The 25,332-nt window shown below is 44.4% G+C and overlaps 1 protein-coding gene across 1 annotated transcript in view; it reads left to right on the top strand.

Moving 5' to 3' along the window:
- The window catches only part of Clstn2 (calsyntenin 2), a 378,995-nt gene that overhangs the window by 213,428 nt on the left and 140,235 nt on the right, over positions 1–25,332 (top strand). The window contains exon 5 of the mRNA XM_042665750.1: positions 20,190–20,199. Within this exon, the coding sequence (XP_042521684.1) occupies positions 20,190–20,199 (10 nt within the window). The remainder of the gene's footprint in view (positions 1–20,189; positions 20,200–25,332) is intronic.

Genomic DNA, 25,332 nt, shown 5'->3' with positions numbered 1-25,332 from the left:
CAGGTGTGAGCCATCAACACCCAGCTTCCCTTCCATTTTTAATACTAATGTGATAAATATTCCTGGTAAGAAGGAACATTTCAGGAAGCAAAACACCTCTTGCTGCTATATCCAGTTCCCAGATCCTTCCCTATATTTCATGTTATTTTTCTTAACCTGAGAGTGTTTACACGTTTATATTCATGGGATACACATATCATCCAAAGAAAAAAAATCTACCATAGTCTGTGAAAATATCTATCTGCAGCTTGCTTGTTCATATTTACAGTATGTTGTCACCTTGGTGCTGTGGAAAAGTCCATTGCGTAATTCATTGGTTTTTAATGCTGTCAGGATTCCTGAGTATAGCTGGGACCGTTCATTTAATCACTCTCCTATTGTCCATTAATATATTTTTTTTTTTTTTTTTTTTTTTTTTATTGTAAAGCTACTACACAGAGGGTTACAGTTACATGAGTGAGGTTATGAGTACACTTCCTCTTGAACATTGTTACCCCCTCCATTGTTTTCCCCCTACCATCCCCTCCCTCCCTCCCTTCCCCGAGGTTCTTTTTTTTTTTTTTTTTTTTTTGATTGTGATTAAATGATTACATAATTTCAAAGTCACAAGTTCATTCTAACTTCCCTGGAGCAAATTGTCTACCACAGTCTGTAATATATAACAGTGTTCACATGTTATGTACCATATTTGTGATCAGCAGCATGAGGATATTTAGTAGTGGTTCAACCAGATGAGCGGGAGTTCTTTGTTTCTTAAGTCCTGTTAGTTTTGTCGTATCACCTAACCTTTTGGATTTAGCATCCACTTATGAGGGAGACCATGTACCGTTTGTCTCTTCGTTCTTGGCTTACCTCGCTCAACATGATTCCTTCTAGCTCCATCCATTTCCCTGCAAATGCCATTATTTTGTCATTTCTAATGGCTGCATAATATTCCATTGTGTATAGATACCACAATTTTTGGATCCATTCATCTGTGGTGGGGCACCTAGGTTGTTTCCATATCCTAGCTATTGCGAACAGTGCTGCAATAAACATGGAGGTGCACGTGTCCTTGTATATTGGTTCCTGTTGTTCAGGGTAGATGCCTAGAAGTGGTATGACTGGGTCGTAAGGGAGGTCAATCTTTAGCTTTCTAAGGACCCTCCAGACTGCTTTCCAAAGTGGTTGTATAAGTGTACATTCCCACCAGCAGTGTAATAGGGTTCCTCTTTCTCCACATCCCCTCCAGCATTTGTCGTTGGCTGATTTGTGGATGTGGGACATTCTGACTGGGGTAAGGTGGTATCTCAGGGTTGTCTTTATTTGCATTTCCTTCACCACCAGGGATGATGAACATTTCCTCATGTGTTTCTTTGCCATTTTTATTTCTTCATTTGAGAAGTCCCTCTTTAGTTCCCTTGCCCATTTAGTAATTGGTTTGTTAGGTTTGGGAGGGATTAGTTTCTTGAGTTCCCTGTATATACAGGATGTTAACCCCTTGTCTGATATATTGCTGGTAAATATTTTTTCCCAATTAGTTGGTTGTCTTTCTAGCTTAGTTGCGATAGATTTAGCTGTGCAGAAGCTTTTTATTTTAAGGTAGTCCCATTTGTCGAGTCTCTCTCCAACTTGTTGTGACCCTGGGACTCTGTTCAGGAAGTTCCTTCCTGTGCCTATTAGTTCAAGTGTCTCTCCTACTCTGTCCTGCAGTAGTTTCAGAGATTCAGGTTTAATGTTAAGGTCTTTAATCCATTTTGAGTTGATGTTGGTGCATGGTGATAGGCTGGGGTCCACTTTTAGTTTTCTGCATGTGGCTGCCCAGTTTTCCCAGCACCAGCGGTTGAAGAGGCTGTGTTTCTTCCATTGTATGTCTTTGGCTCCTTTGTCGAATATCAGCTGGCTGTAGGCCTGTGGATTTATATCTGGATCTTCTATTCTGTTCCATTGGTCTTCGGGTCTGTTTTTGTGCCAGTACCATGCTGTCTTTGTGATTATAGCTCTGTAGTAGAGTTTGAAGTTCGGCATGGATAGCCCTCCCATATTGTCTTTATCCCCTAGAATTGTTTTGGCTATTCTAGGTCTTTTGTTGTTCCATATAAATTTTTGGACTGTTTTCTGTATTTCAGTGATGTACGTCATTGGGATTTTAATAGGAATTGCATTGAATTTGTATATTAATTTTGGAAGTATCACCATCTTTACTATATTAAGTCGGCCTATCCAGGAGCATGGGAGGTCTTTCCATTTCCTAGTGTCTTCTGCAATTTCTTTCTTTAACTTTTTATAGTTCTCATTAAATAGTTCTTTTACATCTTTGGTTAGGTTAATTCCTAAATATTTTATTTTTTGGGAGGTTATTGTGAATGGGGTTGCTCCCTTTATTTCCCTCTCTTCCTGTGCGTTATCAGTGTATAGGAAGGCAACTGATTTTTGTGGGTTTATTTTGTATCCTGCTATTTTGCCGAAGTGACTTATGATTTCTAAAAGTTTGGGGATGGAGTTTTTGGGATCGTGGAGGTATAGTATCATGTCGTCTGCAAAAAGGGATAGTTTCACTTCTTCTTTCCCTATGCGGATCCCTTTAATGTCTTTTTCTTGCCTTATTGCCCTGGCTAAGGGTTCTAGGACTATGTTGAAGAGGAGTGGAGACAGTGGACATCCTTGCCTTGTTCCTGTTTTTAGGAGGATTGGTTGTAGCTTTTCCCCATTAAGTATAATATTGGCTATTGGTCTGTCATAAATGGCTTTTATTGTTTTTAGAAATGTTCCTTCTATTCCTATTTTCTCCAGAGCTTTTAGCATGAATGAATGTTGAATTTTATCAAAGGCCTTTTCTGCATCTGTGGCGATAATCATGTGATTCTTGACCTTGGCTCTGTTGATATGCTGGATTACATTTATTGACTTACGTATGTTAAACCATCCCTGTGTCTCTGGGATGAAGCCTACCTGATCATAGTGTATTATTTTTTTTATGTGTTTCTGGATTCTGTTAGCTAGAATCTTGTTAAGGATCTTTGCATCTGTGTTCATCAAGGAGATTGGCCTGTAATTCTCCTTTTTGGTTGGGTCTTTGCCTGGTTTGGGGATGAGTGTGATATTGGCTTCGTAGAATGAGTTTGGGATAGCTCCCTCCTTCTCTGTTTCTCTGAAGAGCTTGAGGAGTATGGGTATTAGTTCTTCTTTAAAGGTCTTATAGAATTCTGCTGTGAATCCATCTGGTCCTGGGCTTTTTTTTGTTGGAAGACTTTTGATAGCTTCCTGTATCTCATTATAGGATATTGGCTTATTTAATTGGTTAACTTCTTCTTTGCTCAGTTTGGGTAACTTGTATTTCTCTAAAAATGCATCCATTTCCGCCAGATTTTCTTCCTTTAGAGAGTATAGCTTTTGAAAGTAGTCTGTTAGAATTGTTTGGATATCTTGGGTGCGTGTTGTGATGTTTCCCGTGGCATCCCTAATCCTATTAATATGGGTTTCCTCTCTTCTTTTTTTAATTAATCTTGCCAACGGGCCATCAATTTTGTTTATTTTTTCAAAGAACCAGCTTTTTGTTTGGTTTATTTTGGTTATGGTTTTCTGATTTTCTAATTGGTTAATCTCTGCTCTCAATTTGGTTATCTGGCTTCGTCTAGTAGCTTTGGGTCCCATTTTTTCTTGTTTTTCTAGCTGTTTTAGTTGCAACATGAGATTATTTACTTGGTCTGTCTCCATTCTCTTGATGTGGGCACTGAGGGCAATAAATTTGCCCCTCAGGACTGCTTTTGCTGTGTCCCACAAGTTTCTTTGTGAGGTGTTTTCATTTTCATTGAGTTCTAGTCTCCTATTGTCCATTAATATTTAAGTGCAGTGCAAGCCTAGAATCTTCAAGGATAGATGGATGGATGGATGGATAGGTAGATAGATAACAGACAGACAGAAGGACAGACTCTGGAGTCAGACTGATTCTGGAAATTACATGATGTGATCTTCCTGTCTTGAGTCGGAAACCTGCCCAGTAACATACTATGTGTTCACCCCATAGCTTTTGGACACTTGATGGAACAGGGGTCCTCATTGCCAGAGAAGGAAGGCCCAAGTGGGTCACTCATGAGTACCTGATCTGAATTTCCTTTCTTCTCCTCTTCTTTCTTAGCTGCATTCTCCAGAACCTTTTCCACTAACTTCACAGAGGGACTGTCATGCTAACCTCTTCTCCCTAACCACTCTTAGTCTTCTGCCAAATCCTGTATGAATTCTTTTGTAAACTGGTTCACCTCCCTTTACATGCCTAAGTTGGGAAAATCTTCACTTAAAGTGCTGTTCTTGTGGCAAAATGATGGGATGTATCCGACCAGATGTGGCCTAAATAGCTCTGATGGAATGTATCCTACCAGATGTGGCCTGAATAGCTCTGATGGAATGTATCCTACCAGATGTGGCCTAAATAGCTGATGGAATGTAGACTACCAGATGTGGCCTAAAGTAGCTCTGTGTACTTTGGAGTTCTCTCATCCCTCAATCTAGCCACTGAACTCTGTACCACCACCTATTATCTGCCATAGTTCAGTGGAGGAGAACAAGTAGGTTTGGGTTATGCTGGAACCAAGGATCGCATGGATCTGGGATAATGCTTTTTCTGAGCTGTTGAGGGTTGGTGCCAGTCTTAAGGAATCTGGTACCATGCCCCCGACTCTTCCCAGGGTGAAGTGAGCTGCTTCTGGCTTCCAGAGGCCTGGGCAGGAAGCGCGGCCAGACCTCTGGCATGTGGGCCAGAGCCCTGTGTGTGGGAGCAGCTGTGGTGGCCCCCCCAGCTCTCTGCTGCATTCAGAGGATGTCTGGCTGTACCCTCAGACACCTGTTCTAGGTCTGACCTTGTGAGATGGAGTGCTCGATGGGGGTTGACAAGAGGATGGAGTCTTCTATTCTTTCCCAGAAGCGTGGTGTGGCCTAGTGCATTGACTGCAACAAGACTGGGCGCTTAAACCTAGCACTGGTGTGTGTATCCGTTAGCAAATGTCAGTGTAAGCAACAGACCCAGACCTAGATTGACGATAGCTGAAAACAACTTCCTGGAAGGATAGAACCTAGGCTGATGAAAGCCGAAAAGAACTCCCTGGAAGGATATGAGAGCAGAGGGAACATCTGGGACTCACAGGAAGTTGAAGACTCAGCTTTCATTTCAATCCTGAAGTCAATTCATTCAAGATTCAGCAGTCTTGGGCTGGGAAGGTGGCTCAGTAGTAGAGCGCTTGCCTTTCATGCCTGAGGCCCTGGGTTCGATTCCTTAGCACCATATAAGCAAAAAGAAAAAAAGCCGGAAGTGGCGCTGTGGCTCAAGTGGTAGAGCGCTAGCCTTGGGCTGAAGAGCTGAGGGACAGCGCCCAGGCCCAGAGTTCAGGCCCCACAACCGGACCCAAAAAAAAAAAAAAAAAAAGATTCAGCAATCTGAAAAGTTTAGTCAGCCTGGCACTTTGGTTCATGGTTCTAATCTTAAAAAAGAAGCAATGAATATGAGCCATGTCCATAGCAACCAGGCCAGCCCTCTCTTAGATAAGGTTACCAATGCCTCAGTTTCCTTATCTTTTTCTTTTTTCTCTTTTCTCTTGCTTTTTTTGTCAGTTGTGGGGCTTGAACTCTGAGCCTGGGCGCTGTCCCTCAGCTCTTCAGCTCAAGGCGAGCGCTCTACCACTTGAGCTACAACATCACTTCTGGTTTTCTGAGTATTTATTAGAGAAAAGAGTTTCACAGACTTTCCTGCCCGGGCTGGCTTTGAACTGCGATCCTCAGATCTCAGCCTCCTGAGTAGCTAGGATTATAGGTGTGAGCCACCGGCACCTGGCTTCCGTGTATTTTTAAAAGCACAAAATAGTCCTATCCATCGTGAAGAGCTTTGAAAGGCATCTAGCACATAGTAGGTGATCAAGTAATACCCCAGCTTCAGTCTCAGGGACTAGAGCCAGAACTTGCATTTTGTACAAATAGCTTCTGTAGGACACCAGCCAGTTTACCTGACCTCTTTCTGATGTGTCCTCATCTTTGGTAAAGAACCTCCTACTTATTTAAGTAATAACTTCAAGGATGGCTTCCAGAGATCTAAGGGAAATTCTCACCCCACACGATTACTCATGTGACAGACAGCTTGAGGACAGGGAGGATAGGGAGAGAAACTCAGTAACTGTGTAATTTAATGAAAGCAATCTTTCTTGGCCTGTCTGAAGCCTTATCTGTTTTCTTACACTTTGGAGAAACACAGACACCATATATTTTTTGAAGTCTTTATACAGCATAATAAAATGAGACTATTTATTATATGTATGCTAATCAGAATGTATCAATTTTTTATCAAGCAACCAAAATAACTAACACTTATGGGTTGTGCATTATGATGTAAATCTAGGGCAACAGAATGAATATTTTAGTGCTTGCACTTAGTCCCAGCAACAATAGACAACTTCATTCCCTAGTAGAAATAAGAAGTAGGAAGAATTTTCTGTTGACTCTACTCTTAAGCAAGGCTGGCACCTGCTTCTTCTTTCTTGCTACCTCATTCCTCATGACTTTTCTCTTATATTGGATTGCCAGGCAGGCCTAATGGTATAGTACTCAGAGCCAAGAGGAGGAGGATGTGAGGTTTCCATTGCCAAAGCATGTTGTTAAACCCTCAAGTTACAAGCAGGTGGCAGATTTTGGTGGTGACAGAAGTGACATGTGAAGAAGTAAAACCCTGGACCCTTGCCAGGTAGCCACTGGTAGCTCACACCTGCAATCTTAGCTAGCTAGGAGGCTAAGATGTGAAGATTGCAGTTCAGAGTTAGTGCAGGAAGAAAAGTTCAATTAACTTTCTGGTAAAAGGCCAGAAGTGGAGCTGTGGTTCAAGTGGAAGAATGTGTCAGCCTTGAAGAAACAAAAAAAAAGCCAAGGGAGAAACACAAGGCTGAGTTCAAGACCTAGTTACTGGCATAAAAAATAAATAAATAGAATAGAAAAGAAAAACCTGGACCTTAAGTTCAAATCCCAGTAACACTTAAAAAGAAAGAAAGGAAATCCTTACATCACTTTTCTGGAAGCAATTTTACACGTCGTTGGAGATATTTTCTCCTATCAAGAAAACATTGACATGTTTGGGATGGTTTCTGATAAGAGAGCATGTGGAGTTCCCAGTAGTGAAAAGCATGGGAATAGCTCACCATCAGCAGCCATGTGGGACAGGAACAAATGGTTCGACCATCTGAACCCCATCACGGTGAGCAGTGTGAGCAGAGATGATGGTTTGGGAATAAAGGAGGGTCCCAGCCCGCACGAAGAAGTACCTCACCTGCTGGTGTGGAGTTCTCACCCATGACCAGTGCTTCCTGGAGCTTTCTTATTGTCTTTCATTGTATCTCATCATGAGGACTTTAAGTTTTAGAAATGCATTGGATTCCAGACACACTCTGGCCTACTGGCCGTCACCACACTGCCCACTAATTATTCATGAAGTATGAATGGAAACTGGGCGCATCTGTGTCTAGGAAGTAGGGCCCGTCGCTTGTCACAGCAGCTGGGAAGGAGAGCTCGAAGATGCCTGAGTGCACATGCACAGTCGAGTTCCTCATCAAAGACCTTCTCTGACCCAACTTCCTGGAGAGGATGCAGGGAACCTCTGGGCTCATGTATTAGTTGCGCATGGGTGAGTCTTAATTAAAGCCCCGGGCTTTTGAAAAAACTCCTGATTCCCCGCAGGTAACCTTTCCAACCACTGCTACTTAATTCGGAGAAATTCAAAGCTTAAGGAAGCAGGGTGATGTTTTATCTAGGAGTGATCTTATTTCCAGAGACATTTTTCCCCACTTGATACAGTTTTTAATATCTTATTGTTTTCTGCTGACCCTTCACTGTGAGCCCCCTCTGGCTGTCCTAGGGAGGCTGGGTCCTGGTGTGGCTCTAGAGCCCAGACTCTGCTGGCACAGAGAAGCTAAGAAGGGCCTGGTGAGCCTGCCTTCCCAAGAAGCTGCTTTCTGGGACTGTCATGTCTATATCTTGGGGCATAACTTCATCACCCTAACACCTAGTAATTTCACATCAGTCCTTTCACACAGTGGGGAAGTGGGCAGTTACTGTCCAGATTGAATTGGAAGGAAAAAACAACAACAAAAATGGAGGTCCTCAATGGCTGTCACTGGCAGAGCCTCCTGGCTTCATGCTTTACATTCCAGCCCTGGATGCTATGCTCTGAACGGTGATGCTTGTCCTGTCTTTCTCTCATGCTTTTTCCACAGTCAGCGAAATCGCATGGAGATTAAAACAGAACAAAACAAAAGCATCAGGTTAGCTTTCAGCATCTGCTGAAGGCCGGCAGCCTTGTCCTCCCACAGCGCCCCCTGGTGGATACAGCTCACCCTCTTTCCGGCAGCCTCTCACCCTCAGAGTATTGTACTTGTGTGCCTTCAGGGTTAGGATGTGTGCTCCCCAGCCCAGAGTGCTGGGAGTTGGGAAGCTGAAGAAGGTAGATTCCCAAGAAGAATAGAATGTTGGGTATTATCAGGGACACTGGTGGAATTTGGCCTGTCTTCTCCCCACCTGAGCCCCACAGTTAGGATGCACACGGCTCCCACTTTTGCCCTTACACTGGTGCAGATGTTCTCTAGCTCGGAAACGATGCAACACCTCTTGGGCAGCTCAGCAAGCACCTCTCCCATGTCTGTTGTTATGAACTTTCTAACTCATGAAGAAGATTCCAGATGTATGCAGAGGCAAATTCGCCAAGATCATTTCCATGCAATTCAGTCAAAACATCTTCAAGTGCCCCGAGCTCAGGATACTTAAGCAAAATTGGCTCCTGCTTACCGAGAAGCTTTCTGCCTAATTGAAAAAAAGCCAAAGCCAACACCCATGAACATAGTGATGAGAAAGAACAAAGCAAGACTGAATATCCTTTTGTTTGGGTCTGTGATGGAGACCAGGCAGTTCCTATCCAGAGAAGGAAGATAAAACTCGACAGAAGACTCTGTGTACCCAGGACTGCATGCTCAGAATTTTATCTGCCCCATGCCTTTGGTCCCCAGTAAGGTGGAGAGTTAATAGATGAGCATCCAGCAAGATGAACTTCCAGGCTAGCGATGAGGCTCTTGGATAAGGGGCAGACAGGAACTACCCACTGCTGGAACTACCTCCACCCCCACAGTCATCCATCAACAAAGCCCATGGCACCCTCACACCTCTCCTGGTACAGACCCATCAAGCCACTGCGGGAGGTGACAGAGGTCACTGACAGGGGTCCCAGGTCAGCAATCCCTTGTGCCTGTGATGTTTCAGTACTTGTTGGCATTGCATAAGGGTCAAACCAACGTTGACATCTATCTCTGTAAGTATTATCACTTCTTTATTAGGGAAAAATGCATTCAAAATATTTTCTTCTAGCTCTTTTGAAACATACAGTACATTATCTATAGTTCCCTACTGTGTGACGGACCACAAGGATTCATTTCTTCCTAACTACAAGCTGTTGACCAGCTTTTCCCTATCCTCCTCCTTCCCTTCTCTCCAGTCTCTACTAGTCCACCCATAAGTATTCTGTCTCTTCATTCTTAACCATAATGGTAAGAAATGAATGCTCTCATTTTTATTCTTTTTATGGATATGGCGAAACTGAGACCTAGAGAAATAAAATAACCTACTCCAAGAAGACATTGTAGATGTCAGAGTTAGAAATGAAATCCTCATGCCAACTTAAAACATCCGCCCCCCGCCCCGTGTCATTATCCTATCTTGAGTGGAGGCAATATTGAGGAAGAAATGCTCTGCTTACTACCCTACTCCTGAGTGACAGCTGACCTCCTCCCTCCTGCAACAACCAGGTTTTGTCTGTAGCTCAGAGAATATGCATGGAGATACCAGTTGGTCTAAAGAGAACTGTGTTCTTGAAGTGTACTTACAGCACAGTCTCTACTCTTGGCAGTCATTTGATGAATTCAAGTAGCCCAAGGAAAGGGGGGGAGGTCAGCCTGAGAGAGGGAAGTCCCTGTGCTCTAAGGCAGAAGACTGCCAGCCCTCCTGCACATCTCCTCTGGCCTTCCTTCTTAAGTTGCTCGTCCCATGTGTGGATTCAGTGAAAACTTTGAAAGGAGCATCTACTTTAACTGCCTGGGTCAACATCTTCTGCCCGTCCCTCACATGCCACTCCACGACAGGATTTTTATCTTCTCTCTTCTGATGGCTGGTGTACACCTCTCCCAGCTGTGGTCAGAGAGACACCCTCCAACATTACCCCTTCTGGGTTGCCACGTTCCTTCCCCAAGAAGTCTTTTCTGAAGAGATGCAGAGGGTAGAGTTTGAGCACCAAAGCCTACATTTCTAACCTCATGTGGAGAATCCTATAACTCTATTAAATGACTGTTTGCCCTCTTTGGAAGAAACTCCTAATTAGCTTCTAAAGATTGCTACTTGAAAATTAAATTACACTTCCCTTCCCCTTATACAAAGAAACATGAGCAGACACCTCTTCTGGGCACACATCCGTTCTCTGGCCCCTGGGCTGTGATTACATTACAGCCATTGCGAACGCTTCCATTTAACTTGCACTACAGGAATCGCTTCTCTTGCTTGTTTAATTGCCCATGTCTTATTACAGAGACAATTTATTGTTTTAGTGCAGCATAAAGTTCAAATATTTCATGCAAGATGAATATGGCCAGTGACATCTTTATGCTCTTCTCAAACTCACAACATACAGAAGCCACGCCAGAAACTTTTCAAAAACGTTTGCAAGCCAAGTAGCACAAAGGGTCAAACCTCCTCAAGCTGATTGTTTTGTAACAGGAAGAGTCCAAATAACATGTTTCCTAAAATTGCTAAAGATTTTCTTGAGTGCGAGGGACCTGTTGGGGATGAGCTGTTGATACACATGACAAGCTGAAGGAATTATCAGATAATTATGCCGAGTGAAAAGACCAATCCCAAGAGGGGACATGCTGCGCAATTCCATTTTTGTAATAGCTCTTTGAAATGCAAATTTTAGAAATAGAGAACTTCGTGACTCCTTGGGATTGAGGAGGATGGGGGCTTGCAGGAAGCCAGTGGCTGGCAAAGGATGACCTGTGGATTCTGGGGTGAAGGATTATTATCACTGTCGCCATCCTCATTGTGATCTTGTCGTCTAGCTTTGCCAGCTGTTGTCACAGGGAAAGCCTGATAAAGGGTATCCAGAATTTCTCTCGTGTCTTACAGGGTTGTTTTTTAAAAATTGTTATTGTAAAGGTACTGTACAGAGGAGTTACAGTTGTATAAGTCAGGTAATGATTATATTTCTTTTTGAACATTCACCCCTTCCCTTGCTTTCTCAGAAGTTTCCCCTCCCAAGCCCACCTCCACAAGTTATACGGTTCATTTTCAATGTAGCTAGTTGAAACACAGCTAGTACCACTGCTGCATTTGTTCATTCTTTGTCCCACCTCTCTGTGCTCCTCCCTTATGCTCCCCCAAAAAGATAAGATAAAAGGTACAGAAAATCAAAACAGTGACAAAAGGAGAAAAAAAATAACAACAACAAAAAACCTCGTTCCCATTTCTTGGAGTTCATTACGATAAACATCATTTTGTATGATCAAATGCACATAGCTACTGAGCCTTTGTGATTCTCTCTTAAGGATATCATCCTTTGGTCTTACTGTGTCCATGTCTAGAATTCTGTATAATTGATCACGTCCAATTGTATTTTTTTGTCTTTTACCATTCAGTGTGTTTACTTGTAGATCTATAGGCACATTCTAGTTATAACAAATGAAGAGAACCATGCAACCTGTGTTTCTTTGGGTCTGGCTTACTTCGCTTAATATAATTTTCATGTCAATATATATATCCAGAAATGCCTTTAGAGTAAATCACACGTAAAGTCAAATGATGGCTGGATAGATGGATTGATAGGTACTAAAGATGATCATGTCTGTACTTGAAGAATTCTTCCAACTTTTCTCCATATCTGAATTTTTTTCATAATAAATGTTGGAAAAGGTGTAATGAAAATGCGAGTAGTAGCCTAATGGGGAGTAGACACGGGGCAGAGCCCAAAGTATATAATGTGTGTTTTTGTGGAGAAAGGTTTATTGGAACATTGCCACATGCATCTAGGTACATATTATTTATGGTTCTTCTTTCTTTCCACACTGGTAAAATAGTCCTGACAGAGAGACCATGTGGCCCTAATGTAGACAGGTTGCAGACACCTGCTCCAGAGAATGGTTCAAGAGCATCTGGGCCTCTTCCGCTCTGTGTTGAGAATCACATATGCAACACATGACCCAAGAAATGGTCACAGTCTCAAATCCAATTTCCATGGCTGAAAGGCATTGCTAATACTTTCCCTTTGATAATGCTTGATGTTTTCTTAAGTACTTTTGTACTCATTAAGGAAAAGGCCCTCACGTAGCAATACCACCGAGCTTGCCTCTGCCTAAGTCTGACGTGCCACACAGCAAAGGAGTGAATGTGCACGAGGGGGCAGGACTGTGCCTGATCTTCCAGTAATTCCTCCCCAGGTCTGGCAGTGTTCTCACAGGCCTTCCCTCATCAGTACTTGGACATAAGCCAAAACCTCTGGATATCTCCTCTTCTGCCTGCCTCGCCTCTCTTCTTCCTCCCCTTTTCTCTCCTCCTCTCTCACCTCCTCTACTCCCCACTTTTCCCTTCTTCTCTCCTCCACCTTCTCATCGCCCACTTCTCCCTCTTTCTCCCTCTCTCCTCCTCATTCTTCTTTCCTTTCCCTTCCCTTCCCTTCCCTTCCTTCTCTCTCTCCCTTTCCCTCTCGCTCTCCCTCTTCCCCCCTCTCTCTTTCCTTTCTCTCTGATATTCTCCCCCACAAAATTATAACTGCTCCCGTATTCCTGACCCTCGGACCCAGACTTCTTAGGGCAAGTGCTAAGCTCTGGGTTTTCTCTTCCTGGATTGTAGCCTGGGGACTCTGGCAGGGCAGCAAGCCAGAGTGCAATGCTTCTTCATTTGCCCTGTATTGCCTGCTGTCTAATATCTAAAAACCATTATTTTATACATCTCTTTTTTAAGGCAGAAGGGTTCCATTATTCCATCTCCACATGAAGTAGGAGTGCTGTTAGATACTAGTGTGTGTGTGTGTGTGTGTGTGTGTGTGTGTGTGTGTGTGAGAGAGGGGGGGGGAGGGGAGGATTGGGAATTGAACTCAGGACATCATGTATACTAGGCATGTACTCTCCTACTTGAGTTCTTTTACTTTTAGTTTGTTTTTCAGATAGTGTGTCACATTTAGTCAAGGCTAGCCTTAGACTGTGATATTCCCATTTCATCTCCCATGTGGCTGGGATTACAGACTTGCTCTACCATACCTGGCTTGCCATCTTTATCCTTGTTGTATAGTGTAAGGAATGGAAAGATTCAACATTCTGCCCACGGTTTCACCATCAGCAGTTTTCCAAGGATTTAAAGTTCTGTTTTTTAACTCTAGACTCTGCCATCTCAAGAATATTTCTGTAAATCTCAAATCAAAATCTAATTAAATCCTGCTAAGTTGATATTTCCAAATGATAGAAGATGTAAGTCAGAGTGGGTTTTGCATATACAGAATTCAGAAATACAGGCTCATCTTGCTCATCTGTGTACTCAGAATTAAATGTGGACATTTTCCAAACATCAGCTCCAGTGCTGTCCTGTAGTCTGCCTGGGAGCTGAGAACAGAAGACATTACTCCTGACCCTTTGAGCTCATAGCATAGATTTTCAGAGCATCTGGTTGTGACAGGCACTGAAATATAGCCTGACTTTTCAGTGCTATCTAGCAATGTTCTGTTTTTAGAGCACAAACCAGTCACTCAAAACAGTGTAAAGAGATTATGGCTTTTTCTCTGCTGAATTATGCATGGGTTTCAGCTAGGTAAAATTCTTTCTCTGTCTATTTTAAGAATATTTTCCATATTGAGAAGGAGAAAAATGGTCTACACCATCCATAAGCAACTATTTTTACATGTTTTCCTTCTATGAGGAAAAAGAATTAAGGCTGAACCTCACATGTGGTTCTTGCATTTTGCTTTTTAAGTGGTAAGCAGAGATTTCTCTCTGTCTTAATGCGTAAAACATCCCTTTTATGGTTCAAGACATCCAAAGAGAAATAAGTAAAAGCAAATTTGGCCCAAATTTTATCTCAGTGCACTCACTATGACATCTTTTTAGAATTCAAATAGTCCTGCCTAATACATAAAGAGTGTTTGCTGGTAGCAAGCACAGTGGCTTCTCAGAACGTCATGTCAGAACTATTTTCAATTTGAGTTAGAGATGATTTAGAAACATCAGCTTTAAAATTTCAAGAATACTTCAGAGCCTTGTGTTCAGCTGCAAAGAAGTCCACGATGCATTGAAGTCGTGGCGTGATGAAGGCAAGCTATCATGAACAGAGAAAATCACCATGAGAAACCCCTGCATGGGACTGTAGAAAGAGTGATATTTGGAAACAGAGGAAGAAGATTTGAGCCTGGTACCTAGCTATACCATTTACCAGCTGAGATGCTTTTATCAAGTCACACCCCTACTTGAGCCTGAAAGTGCCCAGACAATCACACCACCTTAACAGGTGATTCAGGAGGACAGAGTAACATGTGTATAGCTTTATGTGACACCCTTATGAGTCACAACTCACTGTCAGTGGGCAGACATACCTACCACATGCACAGAGGCAGGGACTTGACAGATGTATATGATACTGGATCTTGCTCTTAATGAAGCCACAAAATAAGAGAACTGTGGAGGAAGTAAGACTAGAACCTTCCAGCTCGGAGGCAGTGAAGCATGAAGACTGGCTGGAGGTATGGTGTGGGGAGGAATTCTGGAATCAGGGTGAAAGTTTTATGTGGAACCACTCTCCATCAGGGATCCCTCATCTTTCCATCACCTAGGAGGTGAAGAATGCAAAAAGCAGTATTTGTACCTCAACACCAGATTACAATGTACAGAGGTTGCAGGAGATAAGATTTTCATTGTGACAAAGTGAGCGGACATGAAAAATGATAAGGCATGAGATTAGCTTAGAAATTGTGACTTGCAGTTAAAGTTCAGACTATTTAATATTTGCAGCAAGATTATAAAAATGATTCTTTTAAGGAAAAAGAATATCCAGGTACCAGTGGCTCACACCTGTAATCCTACCTACTCAGGAGGCTAAGATCTGAGGATCACAGTTTGAAGCCAGCCCAGGAAGGAAAGTGGCTGTGGCTCAAGTGGTAGAGTACCAGCCTTGGGCAGAAGAAGCCCAGGGACAGTGCCCAGGCCCTGAGTTCAAGCCCAGGACCAGCAAAAAAAGAAAAAGAATAAAGACAGAAAACCAAAGAAGGAAAGATAAGGGGAAAAAAATAAGGTAAGAAAAGAAAAGCAAACAAATCTAAGAGCCATTTCAAGGTGTACCCTACCAGTACCCATTCTGCCAAGTTGTCTGTGTACTCCTCAGACCCGTAATCAGAATGGCAAAGAGATTTTATAACTCCAGTCAGTGGACTGCTGCTGGGAAGCTGTCTGTGCACAGTGAGGAAAGGTCAGGAGAGGGCACGTGTGTTAATATGTGCCATGGGGAGAGGGAAGAGAATGGACGCCATGTTCCCTGAGCCCACTACCGTAGTATGTGGGCACTAAGTAAGATCTGGAAGTGGGCCAGGGACAGGATCGGGAGGGAGTGGATCTTGCACTTAGCCCCAACTTTAGTTCTTACATCTTGTAACTATTCCTAGCCATCTTTCCCTAATTCTGCTTGACCAGAATAGTGTGGCACAGATAACTGGACTATATATTTAGTTGAAGATGTAGTCATTAATTTAATGGAGTTAATTTAAGGGAATCTGGGAGCATGTCAGAGAACAGGACAAATGGAATCTAGAGTCTTCCCATCAGGAAAGGAAAGCAGGCCTCCCACAGGTATGACCGTGGTTTGATGTAGTTGACCGACATAGAAGAGGACCTATACAGTACATTGTAAACATGAAAATGGGAGAAATCTTGTTTAATCAGTGAAGGCTGGCCTAAGACTCATAGTGCATTTATGTGTGCATGTGTGTGTTTGTGTCTTTGTGCATGCATTTCTGTGTGTGTGTCTGTGTATTTGTGTATGTGCATCTGTGTTACTGTGAAGTGCAAGCGTGGCATTTGTGGCATTTGCTAAGCAAAGCTCTGCTCCCCACCACATATCCTCAGCTCTCATGTTACCTTTCTAAAGAACATCTTCAGTACTTTTCAGCGAAAACTGTCTAAAGGAAATACGAGTAGGAAACACATTTGAAATACATTTGAAGAGGTGGCCTCCTGTCTGAGAGGGTTTTTTTTTTTTTTCGTTTTTTGTTGTTGTTGTTTTACTTAAAGAGCCATGTGAGAGTCCTAGCCTGCCACATCTTGAGTGTCTGTTCGCTGTACTTGGCCTCTCCGAGCCCAGAGGGAGTTCGCCTTCTCCGCTGTAAGACAGAGACACAGCCCCCACCCGCCACGCGGCAGACTCCATTTAGCTGGGGACTGCAGGGTTTTTATGGGCCTTGAGGGGTTTCACATACAGCCCTGGCCTTCCCACAGGGGCAGTCACGAGCAGCGAGAACTCAAGGGAGTCTGAACTTTATGAGAGGACAGGACTCTCATGTCCGGCACTCACAGAGGCGATGGGGCCTGACGGAGTCCTTGTTGCCCAACAGCCCGTGGAGGAAATGTGCTCATTCTCCCGCCCCTGGGAACCAAGACAGCATCGTGCCCCCGGCCTGCATAAGTTGTCTTATGAGCCTGAGCCGACCCATGCTGTCCTTCCTTTAAGCTACACATAGGAGCCTGCACAAACCCTACCCTAATCATTGTAATATGCTTGTGATTCTCTTTGTGTCAGCACCCACCCTTATCCCTTCTGCTTTGCTCATGGTTAACCTCTTAAGTTCTGGTTCTTGCTAAGCCTCTGGGAACCCCTGAACTTTTATTCCCTTCTAAGACTCAAAGGCACGTGTTTGCTGCTGGCCTATGTCCTAGTTTCCGAATCATACCCCAGAGACAAGGGGCTTCTTAAGTTGCATCTTCTACCACTCCCCTCATGTGGAGTGGATTTGTTTGGTGTCAGCCTCTGGGCCAGACACTGTACTGGAGGTGGTGGAGGCAGAAATGAAGGAAGCTCAGCTCACACCCTGAGAGGCACCAAGACCTGAAGGAGATACCCGAATTTAAACAGATAGCCCAACTGTGAATAAGCAGGACAGATGATAAATGGACCTAGATGATGGCTAAAACAGGATGCCTGTTTTAGAGGGAGAAAGTTGGCCAAGGGAGTCGGTCACAGCATAGTCAAAGACATGGAAGTGTGAATTCATTACCATGTCCCACACACCATTAACCTCCAAAACAGAAGACGTAATGACTAGTAAATGTGGACTTGAGAAAGTCTTCAGTCCTGGATTCTCCTTTCCTTCTCCAGAGTTGGGGCAATGTCTGTAGGGAAAGCATCACTTTGTGATTCAGCAAGGGGCCACTCCACCTGACTTCAGGGAACCCTGATGTCCATGGCAATTCCACTGGGAACTTAGGATGCTTTCAAGTGTGTGCGCTGCTCTATCTCAATGTCGAGCGACATCTGATGAGGACACACACATCGATTTTCTTTCTTAAAGTCTTCTTATGCAGTCCAGATCTGCACAGCTTTTCCTTCAAAGCTTATACTCAATAAACTGTGAGACTGTGACTCTAAACAAGACAACTTGTAAAAAGGCATTCACGTTGATACTTGCAAATTAAATTTATTTTGCTTTTACTTGAGTTTATTTATGAGCCAGGAACGACACTGATGGAGAATCTGTTTCCCTACTAATAACACTAAGATAGATTCAGATGCATATCAGACGGAAGCTGAGTATCAATTTTAATTATGATGAAAGGTGACATGTTATTTTTTTTCCTTGAGACAGTCATGAATTGTGACTCGGCGTGAAATGTTAATTGGAGGTCCCTCCTCCCCCTTCAATCAGAGGGGATTCCTGGTAAATAACTATTGTTCCTAGTGGGTAGTTGCTAGTAAGGAACAAACATTGACAAGGGTTCTTGGGAACATTCCAGAGACATTTCTGCTCCTTTGTCTGGAATCAGGTGCTTGTGGGCTGACACCTGGTAGTGTCACCCAATTTTAGTAAATGCCCTCCCTCCTTCCCTCCAATGCGGTATCATTGAGAGCAGTGATACTTTCACCCTCCTAACTCTTCAAAGAAAGCCTTTGCCCCCTTGTGTGGTAAGAAACAGATGACAAAGAGCATCTCTCATACCCTGGGAGGGTTCTGGTGCAATAACTTCCCCCTCAGAACCACCCTTCCTGTCTTCCGCAGCTTTTTGGGCATATGGGTTTCCAGGTTGGACACACAGACGGCTCCACTGCTCTGTAATCCAGCCAGGCACTCAGAATCCTTAAAGGCTGCCTGCAGTGGTGCCAATGTGTGCCAGCCTGAGGTCATGACCCTAATCTCGTAGGATGGATGGACAGTGGTAGGTGGCTCCCTGTGGGCTTATGGAAGGGGGGAGGGGGGTGCGGGGGGGTGGTTGTCTGGATATCTAAGGAGACTGGAGCAGCAGTGTGGAAGACTTTACTATGTCCCGTCTCAGAGTAGAACGGAGCATGGACTTGGCCTCAGGAAGAACACTGAGGTTTAGCCCACACTGCAAACACAAGTTGTAGGGTTTCAGGGTCCAAGAGGGCCCTGAAAACAAAGGACCCATCAGAAACAAAGTACCTTCTCCTCCCCGCTTCCAGAGGCCTCAGATGTTGGTTCTGCAGAGTGGTCAACAGTCCCAGGCCCCGAATAAGGAGCTACAGTTTGGGTAGTGGTCGTAGAGACTAAGATTTATCCTCTCCTGGTCTATAGACAGCAGGCCTCCTTGGCGAGGAGGCAGTGGGTGGGGCCAGACACATTTCGTGGACTTACTCTGGTGAGAATCAATCTGAGACATACTGGGAAGATACCCCCTGGAAGCGAGGACGGGGTTGTTGATACTCAGCAGCTCTGAAGAAGGGAAGAGGCTCCAGTCAGCCAGAACCAGAGGCACAGGGGTTGAAGCCTGGCGACAACAATTTATTTGACAACAATTTCTTTCTGGCACCAGGCTGGTATATAAATTATCTTTATAGGAGTCCTCTGGTTGAGTGTCTCTAGAGTATGGTTTTTTTTTGAAAAAGATTATTTTATTACAAAACGTTAATCAAATGAGATTTGAGGTAAGATGTCATCCTTTGTTCTAGTAGTTAACCTGTGTGAGCTGGACCAGGCTCTTCCCTTCAAGGAGAGAAGTGGATTGGTTGGTCTCCAGGGGAATCTCGCTGCGCATGGATGGACACTGGGAATCCTGTGGTGGTGTAGCTGTTTGTTTGAGCTCAGTTGTTTCATAGAGAGATGTGGAGAAAGAGGGTTTGGGTTCTTCCCTCTCAGCCACAGTCCTGCTCTCCCTCCGTGTTTCTTCTAACCAGATCCCTGATCCATGAAGAGCCTGAGATACCAGACAGCCTTGGTGCCAGTCACGCATGGACTCTGTAAGCTGTTACGCGAACAAACGAGGCCGCCTATCCTGTCCCTAAAGTTATTTCCCTGTTCAAACAAAACCAGTTGAAAAATCTGAGCCTCGGTGAAGATAAATCAATGCTGACAGATGTTCCGGCTACAGCAATTGCCCTGTAGCTCGAGCAAGAACATTTCGTCAGTTTGCATAACCAAGATGTTAGGAAAGAGAGCAAAGCCTGCAGTCTGGGCCTGTGCTCTGCAGAACATTTGTCTGGCACCATGTTGCACTGAGGGCTGGAACTGTCTGGAGGGAATGATTGGGGAGGTCGAGGGTTATGTTTGTTTGTTTCGGGTCTAACTAGCAGATGTGGTCTGGGCTGGGTGATAGCAGAAAAGGCTTCCTTTGGGGGCACTCATGGTGTTCCAGGCAGGATATGAGCACTTGGTATGTTTTCTGTAACTTAATCTTCTTACCAATCCTACAGCATTATTATCTCCATTTCACAGATGAGAAAATTGAGACTTGGGGAGGAAGGAAAGAATTAGCTTCTTCTCCAGGCTCTATGAAATCCCATTTTTGTTCCCGTTTCATGCTGAATTCTGAGCTCTCCTCATCTCGCCCACCAATCTAACAAACTGCTGTACCTCATGGCTCCCAGCTGGGAGAATGAAATAATCTGGGCACTTTTAGAGTTTAGGAGGGTGATCCTAGAGCCTTACCCAGCAGGACAGCAGCACAAAGACTAATGAAGGTATTACTCCTGGTTTGCAGACTGAGTCTAGGAGGACCCAGAAAGACAGGCTGGTGATCTTGGCTGCTACACAAGAATAATGTCAACTGAAGAACCAACAAGTGATTCCTATCAGGAGATGCTTGCTTAAAATTGTTTTAAATGAGAAACATGGGAACCACGTGTAATACAGAGGGCTATAGCAGAGCAAAACTCCAGACCGTGTACTAGGGAAGGGAGGAATTAATCAGCATTTTTTTTATTGGTACCAGGGTTTGAATCCAGAGTCTTGCACCTGCTCAGCTTGCTCATGGCTGGAGCTCCACCACTTGAGCCACACCTCCAGCCCAGCTCTCTGCTGATCATTTTGCAGATGGAGTGGAAATTTTCCCTCTGGGATGGCTTTGAACTGTGATTCTCCAGATCTTAGCCTCCCGACTAGCTAGAATTACATATGCGAGCCACCGGTGCCTGACTCAGCAGCCTTATAATTCTTGGTGGCAGCGAATATTTCTCATAGGACCCCGAAGTGGCTCAGAGCTTTTGGGCTCCCTCTCTGTGCTGAGTACTGGTTCTGAGGTCAGAGTAACTGAATGATTGAGATCTGGTCCTGCCTTCCAGACCCCATACTCCTTCAGGCAAAGAATACGCCCTACCCTTGCGGTGGAGGGGGACTCGATGGCTGGTGAATAATCTGGAGGACAGTTCCATGTCAGATGGTTTCCGCTGCAAGTCACAACGAGCTGGCTGGGTCTCCTTTGGGGATCGGGACTAATGTTTCATGAAGTTTTCATAGGGGAAAAATGAGAACAATCTATTTCAATTACTTTGTAGAAGTCAGATTTGCATAACCGTTTGATGTAATGCGATTCGTGATGGGCTTCCCTGGTGTGTCGGACCCTCGGCCCCGACACGGATGTGGGTCTGGAGGAGCAGACAGACATTCCCTCTACCCGGGAGGAGTGGAGCTGACTCAACCACAAACCTCTGGGCCATTGGCCAGGGATAATGAGGCCAAATGGGTGTGAAAACCCATTTGGGAGGGAGGAAAGGGAAAGAAAGAAAAACATTCTCTTTAATTAATCATTCTTTTGCCAAACTTCAGAGGAAAGCAGTAAGATTAAAATCCATTTTAATAATATAGTCTTCATTAATACAAAATGTAGTTTTGGGCAGACTTTATATCAGAGCTTGCTTTTGGTAGGGGTGGTGGGGGCAGCAGAAGGATAGGAAAGAATATTGCTTGTGTATGTGTGTGTGTGTGTGTGTGTGTGTGTGTATGTGTGTGTGTGTGTGTGAGAGAGAGAGAGAGACAGAGACAGAGACCCTCTTTGAATGAATCCAAAATGACAATATAGAACCACAAGGGATTTCTTAAGCAGCTAGATTCTGACAAAAGCCTGCCCCCTACACCACCTGGTCCTCTATGGGCAGATTTGGGCTGAGCCTATGATCATAAGCAAGTGGTCATGAATGTGTGGTCCCCCCTATGAATGCTTGAGAACCAAAACCACAGTCTTTTAATGCCTACCCTAATTGCAAGGCATTATGGAAGACAGGATGGGAGGGAAGGAGAGAGAAGAGGAGGAAAGGAGAGGGAGGGAGGAATAATGGAGAGAAAACTTCACCTGTATGAGAGGAGCTCCCTGAGCTGTAACTTCAGTTCAGTGTGGCACACAGATACATCTTGCTGGGTCGATTTTTGTTCTTTAAAGAGAGCAGCAGCTCCGAGACTTGAAGGGATGCCCAGAGCAGCTGACCAAAGGCTATCAGCTCTTTAGTCTTGATGCAACCCATTTTTATCAAAGCCTGTGATCGCTGCAGTTGTGTGTCTGTCTCTGTGTGAAACACAAGAGACCCAGCCAGTGTGTTAACAGCAACTCACAGACATCCCCCCTTCCTTCCCACCAACCTACCTCACCGTCGGTCGGTGGGTGCGCGTCTTCCTGAGAAGGCTGTGAATACATAGCTAGTTTTGTCACCGGGGTCCATGTGGCCTCCCGTACAGACCAGGTATACCAGGCCTGAGACAGTGGGAGCCCCACTTGTGGCTGAGGTCGAGGGTAAAAGTGCAGAAGACAGACGCCGCAGACAGGAACAGGAGTCATATGAGACTAGTCAAGGTCAGCCCAGGATCCCTGGCTGCGCACTGCCTGTGGTTCTGTGGCCAAAGGGTACAGCAACTGCCACCACGTCTGCAAAATCCTGTTGTTGGATCCCCTTAAATCTGTGCTCAGTGCACGTGCCATGAGCATAATCTGATAACTCCTAATTAGTGCTGGCAGCAGCTACGTTTGTTTATGATGGTACATAATCAGATTTATGTAATTGCTCTTTTATCAATCACTTAAAACTACAAAACAGGCACAGGGCAGGCAGGAAGAGTGCGCGTAGGAATGCCCTGGCCTGCCAGAGTTCTACCCTTTCCTGCAGCTGCATGACAGGGTGAAAACAAGCAGAAAGGTGCCCTGGAAGAGCTCCATCTTTATCCATCCAAAGCTCTGGGGACAGGGATCCAGCAAAGGGCTAGAGCCTTCATTGTTGTCATTTTGCTCCTGTGACTGATTTGGGATCCATTCGCTGAGTGACGTTTCTTGAGTCCCTAACTCACCTTCGCTTCTTTGTGATGGGGTACAATGCCTTTTTGCGGGGGTCAGTGAGGTAACTTTTTACAGGGCACAGGGAGCTAGGTTGTGCTTCCTTTTGAACTTGCCTTGGAGTAAAGGTATGTAACCATAGGATTTCTCATTTCTTCTGCATGGACAGGGCATGACAGGGACCATGAGAAAAGCTAGGCATGGAAATGTCTAGAACTAGTTGATTGCCTCTCTGTTGATCCTTGGAAAATGACAGCTGCCAGGATTCTAGTTGCTATTTCTTAAACTCCGGCAGATCTCTGAGAAGCCAAATGATTGGTTCCATTCTTGGCACATTGTGGAGTTGCCAGATCCTTAAATCCTGCATCTGGCAAATTGATTTCTCTGAGCACAAATCACACTCTTAAGTACTCCTTTTTCCTTTCCCTCATTTTCTGATTTGAGAATCAGTGTGAAATAACAAAGCTATTTCCAGGCTAGAGTTAATCCCAGCTAGAACAAGCAAATACACAGTGTCCACACAGCCCTCAACCAGGCTCTCCACCTGTCCTCTTTCCTGGGCACTAGAGCCTCTCCTGTCCAAATGGACAGGATGAACGTAGACTCTGAGGTACAAACTGCTCCAAAAGGCAACCTCAGAGAATGCTGTGGGCTTAAAAAAATTTATGACCAAATAATTCCCAGAGGAAAAGAGAGATTGTATTGGTCACACACTATTCCAGTATACTTCACCTCTCTGGGGTCTGTTAAATGGCTGTGGTTCAATCAGCTTCAGGGGGTTGTGCAGAGTTAATGAGATAAAGTAAGAGCACGCTGTCACTGTGCCTGGCACAGACTAGACTTCAACGCTGGCCATTTTCCACCTCAACCCCTGGCACTCATTGCTGTTTGGTACCTGTGTTCTTTTTTTGGGGGGGGGGGTGGTCCAGTTGTAGGGCCTGAACTCTGGGCCTGGGCGCTGTCCCTCAGCTCTTCAGCTCAAGGCTAGCGCTCTACCACTTGAGCCACAGCACTACTTCCGGCTTTTTTCTTTTTGCTTATGTGGTGTTGAGGAATCGAACCTACGGCCTCAGGCATGCAAGGCAAGCGCTCTACCACTGAGCCACCTTCCCAGCCCTGGTACCTGCATTCTGTGGTATCTGGCCATCAGATCACAGAACAGACACTAGACAGATTCCAGGAAGAAGTGAGTTGTTGGTTCTCAAGGCTCCTGGGCTCTTCTCTTGTGAGCTAGGCTGTCCCCAGGTTGAGCATTTCTGGTTGAGGCTTCTGTTTGATCCAATCCAGCATGCATGAAGACAACCAGATAAACATTGTTAACTAAAAATCTCATTGGGGTAATTTTGTGACTTAATAATGCATTGATTTGTATATATGGTGCACGCATGGGTGCATGTGTGCGCCTGTGTGTGCATGTGTGTACACACATGCACATGCGCTTGGCTTCCAAGCAAACACACACTCAACACACATTTACTCTCTTCTGGGTTGAACATTGACTCTACATTCCCAGAACTCGCTGGGGAAGCAAGCTTAATGCACAAGAAACTTTTGAGAGCAGCAGATGTGGGACACGAAGGCATAGAGTAGGCACTTCACCAACGTTTTAAAAATATTTTTTTTCACAAAACTATGTTCAGTGTTCACTGGAACAGTTGGAGAAGGGGATAAGGATCGAATATGCTTTATGCTAATGAAAAGCCTTGCAATAATTAAATGTGTGCTTCATCGAGGTCCCCCAGGACATCCTGTTTATGGAAAAGTCCCCAGAGATCACTTAAGAGATTAAAATGATTTAAAAAGGAAAAGTGTTTAAGAGAAAAATGGAAAATCATGGTCCTATCATCAATGAGAAATCAACAGTAACACAATGTGCCTCTGTACAGAGGGAGCTCTTGTTTTGGGAAGTTAAACACTGCTTAGAGAAATGAGGAAAAGACTTAGTAGAAAGCATGAGGAGTATTCATTTGTGCTTATATATAGAAAAAAACACATTAATATCACTGGGGTCTGACTGCAACAGAATGGTAAGTCCTGTTAGTATTCTACATTCCCAGTTGTGTGTGTGTCTGTGTGCGTGCATGCACATGTATGTATATCTGTTAAGAGATCACATTTTATGCACAAAATTTTCATATGATATGAAACAATTCTCATACCATTAAGATGTCCTGGGGCTGGAAAGGTGGCTCAGTGGTAGAGCACTTGCCTTGCATGCATGAGGCCCTGGATTCCATTCCTCAGCACCACATAAGCAGAAAAAAAAAAAAAAAAGCTGGAAGTGGCGCTATGGCTCAAGTGGTAGAGCACTAGCCTTGAGCTGAAGAGCTGAGGGACAGCGCCCAGGTCCAGAGTTCAGGCCCCATGACTGGACCCCCCCCCCCCCAAAAAAAAAGATGTCTTGGAAATGTATTTTTAAATGATTGCAAACTGAGCCGTGCGCTGGTGGCTCACGCCCAATCCTAGCTACTAAGGAGGCTGAGATCTGAGGATCGTGGTTCAAAGCCAGCCCGGGCAGGAGAGACCGTGAGACTCCTATCTCCAATAAACCACCAGA

The sequence above is a fragment of the Dipodomys spectabilis genome, unplaced genomic scaffold, assembly GCF_019054845.1.
Source record: "Dipodomys spectabilis isolate Male_0828 unplaced genomic scaffold, ASM1905484v1 ptg000342l, whole genome shotgun sequence".
Taxonomy (NCBI): domain Eukaryota; kingdom Metazoa; phylum Chordata; class Mammalia; order Rodentia; family Heteromyidae; genus Dipodomys; species Dipodomys spectabilis.
This window is presented reverse-complemented; position numbering and strand designations above follow the sequence as displayed.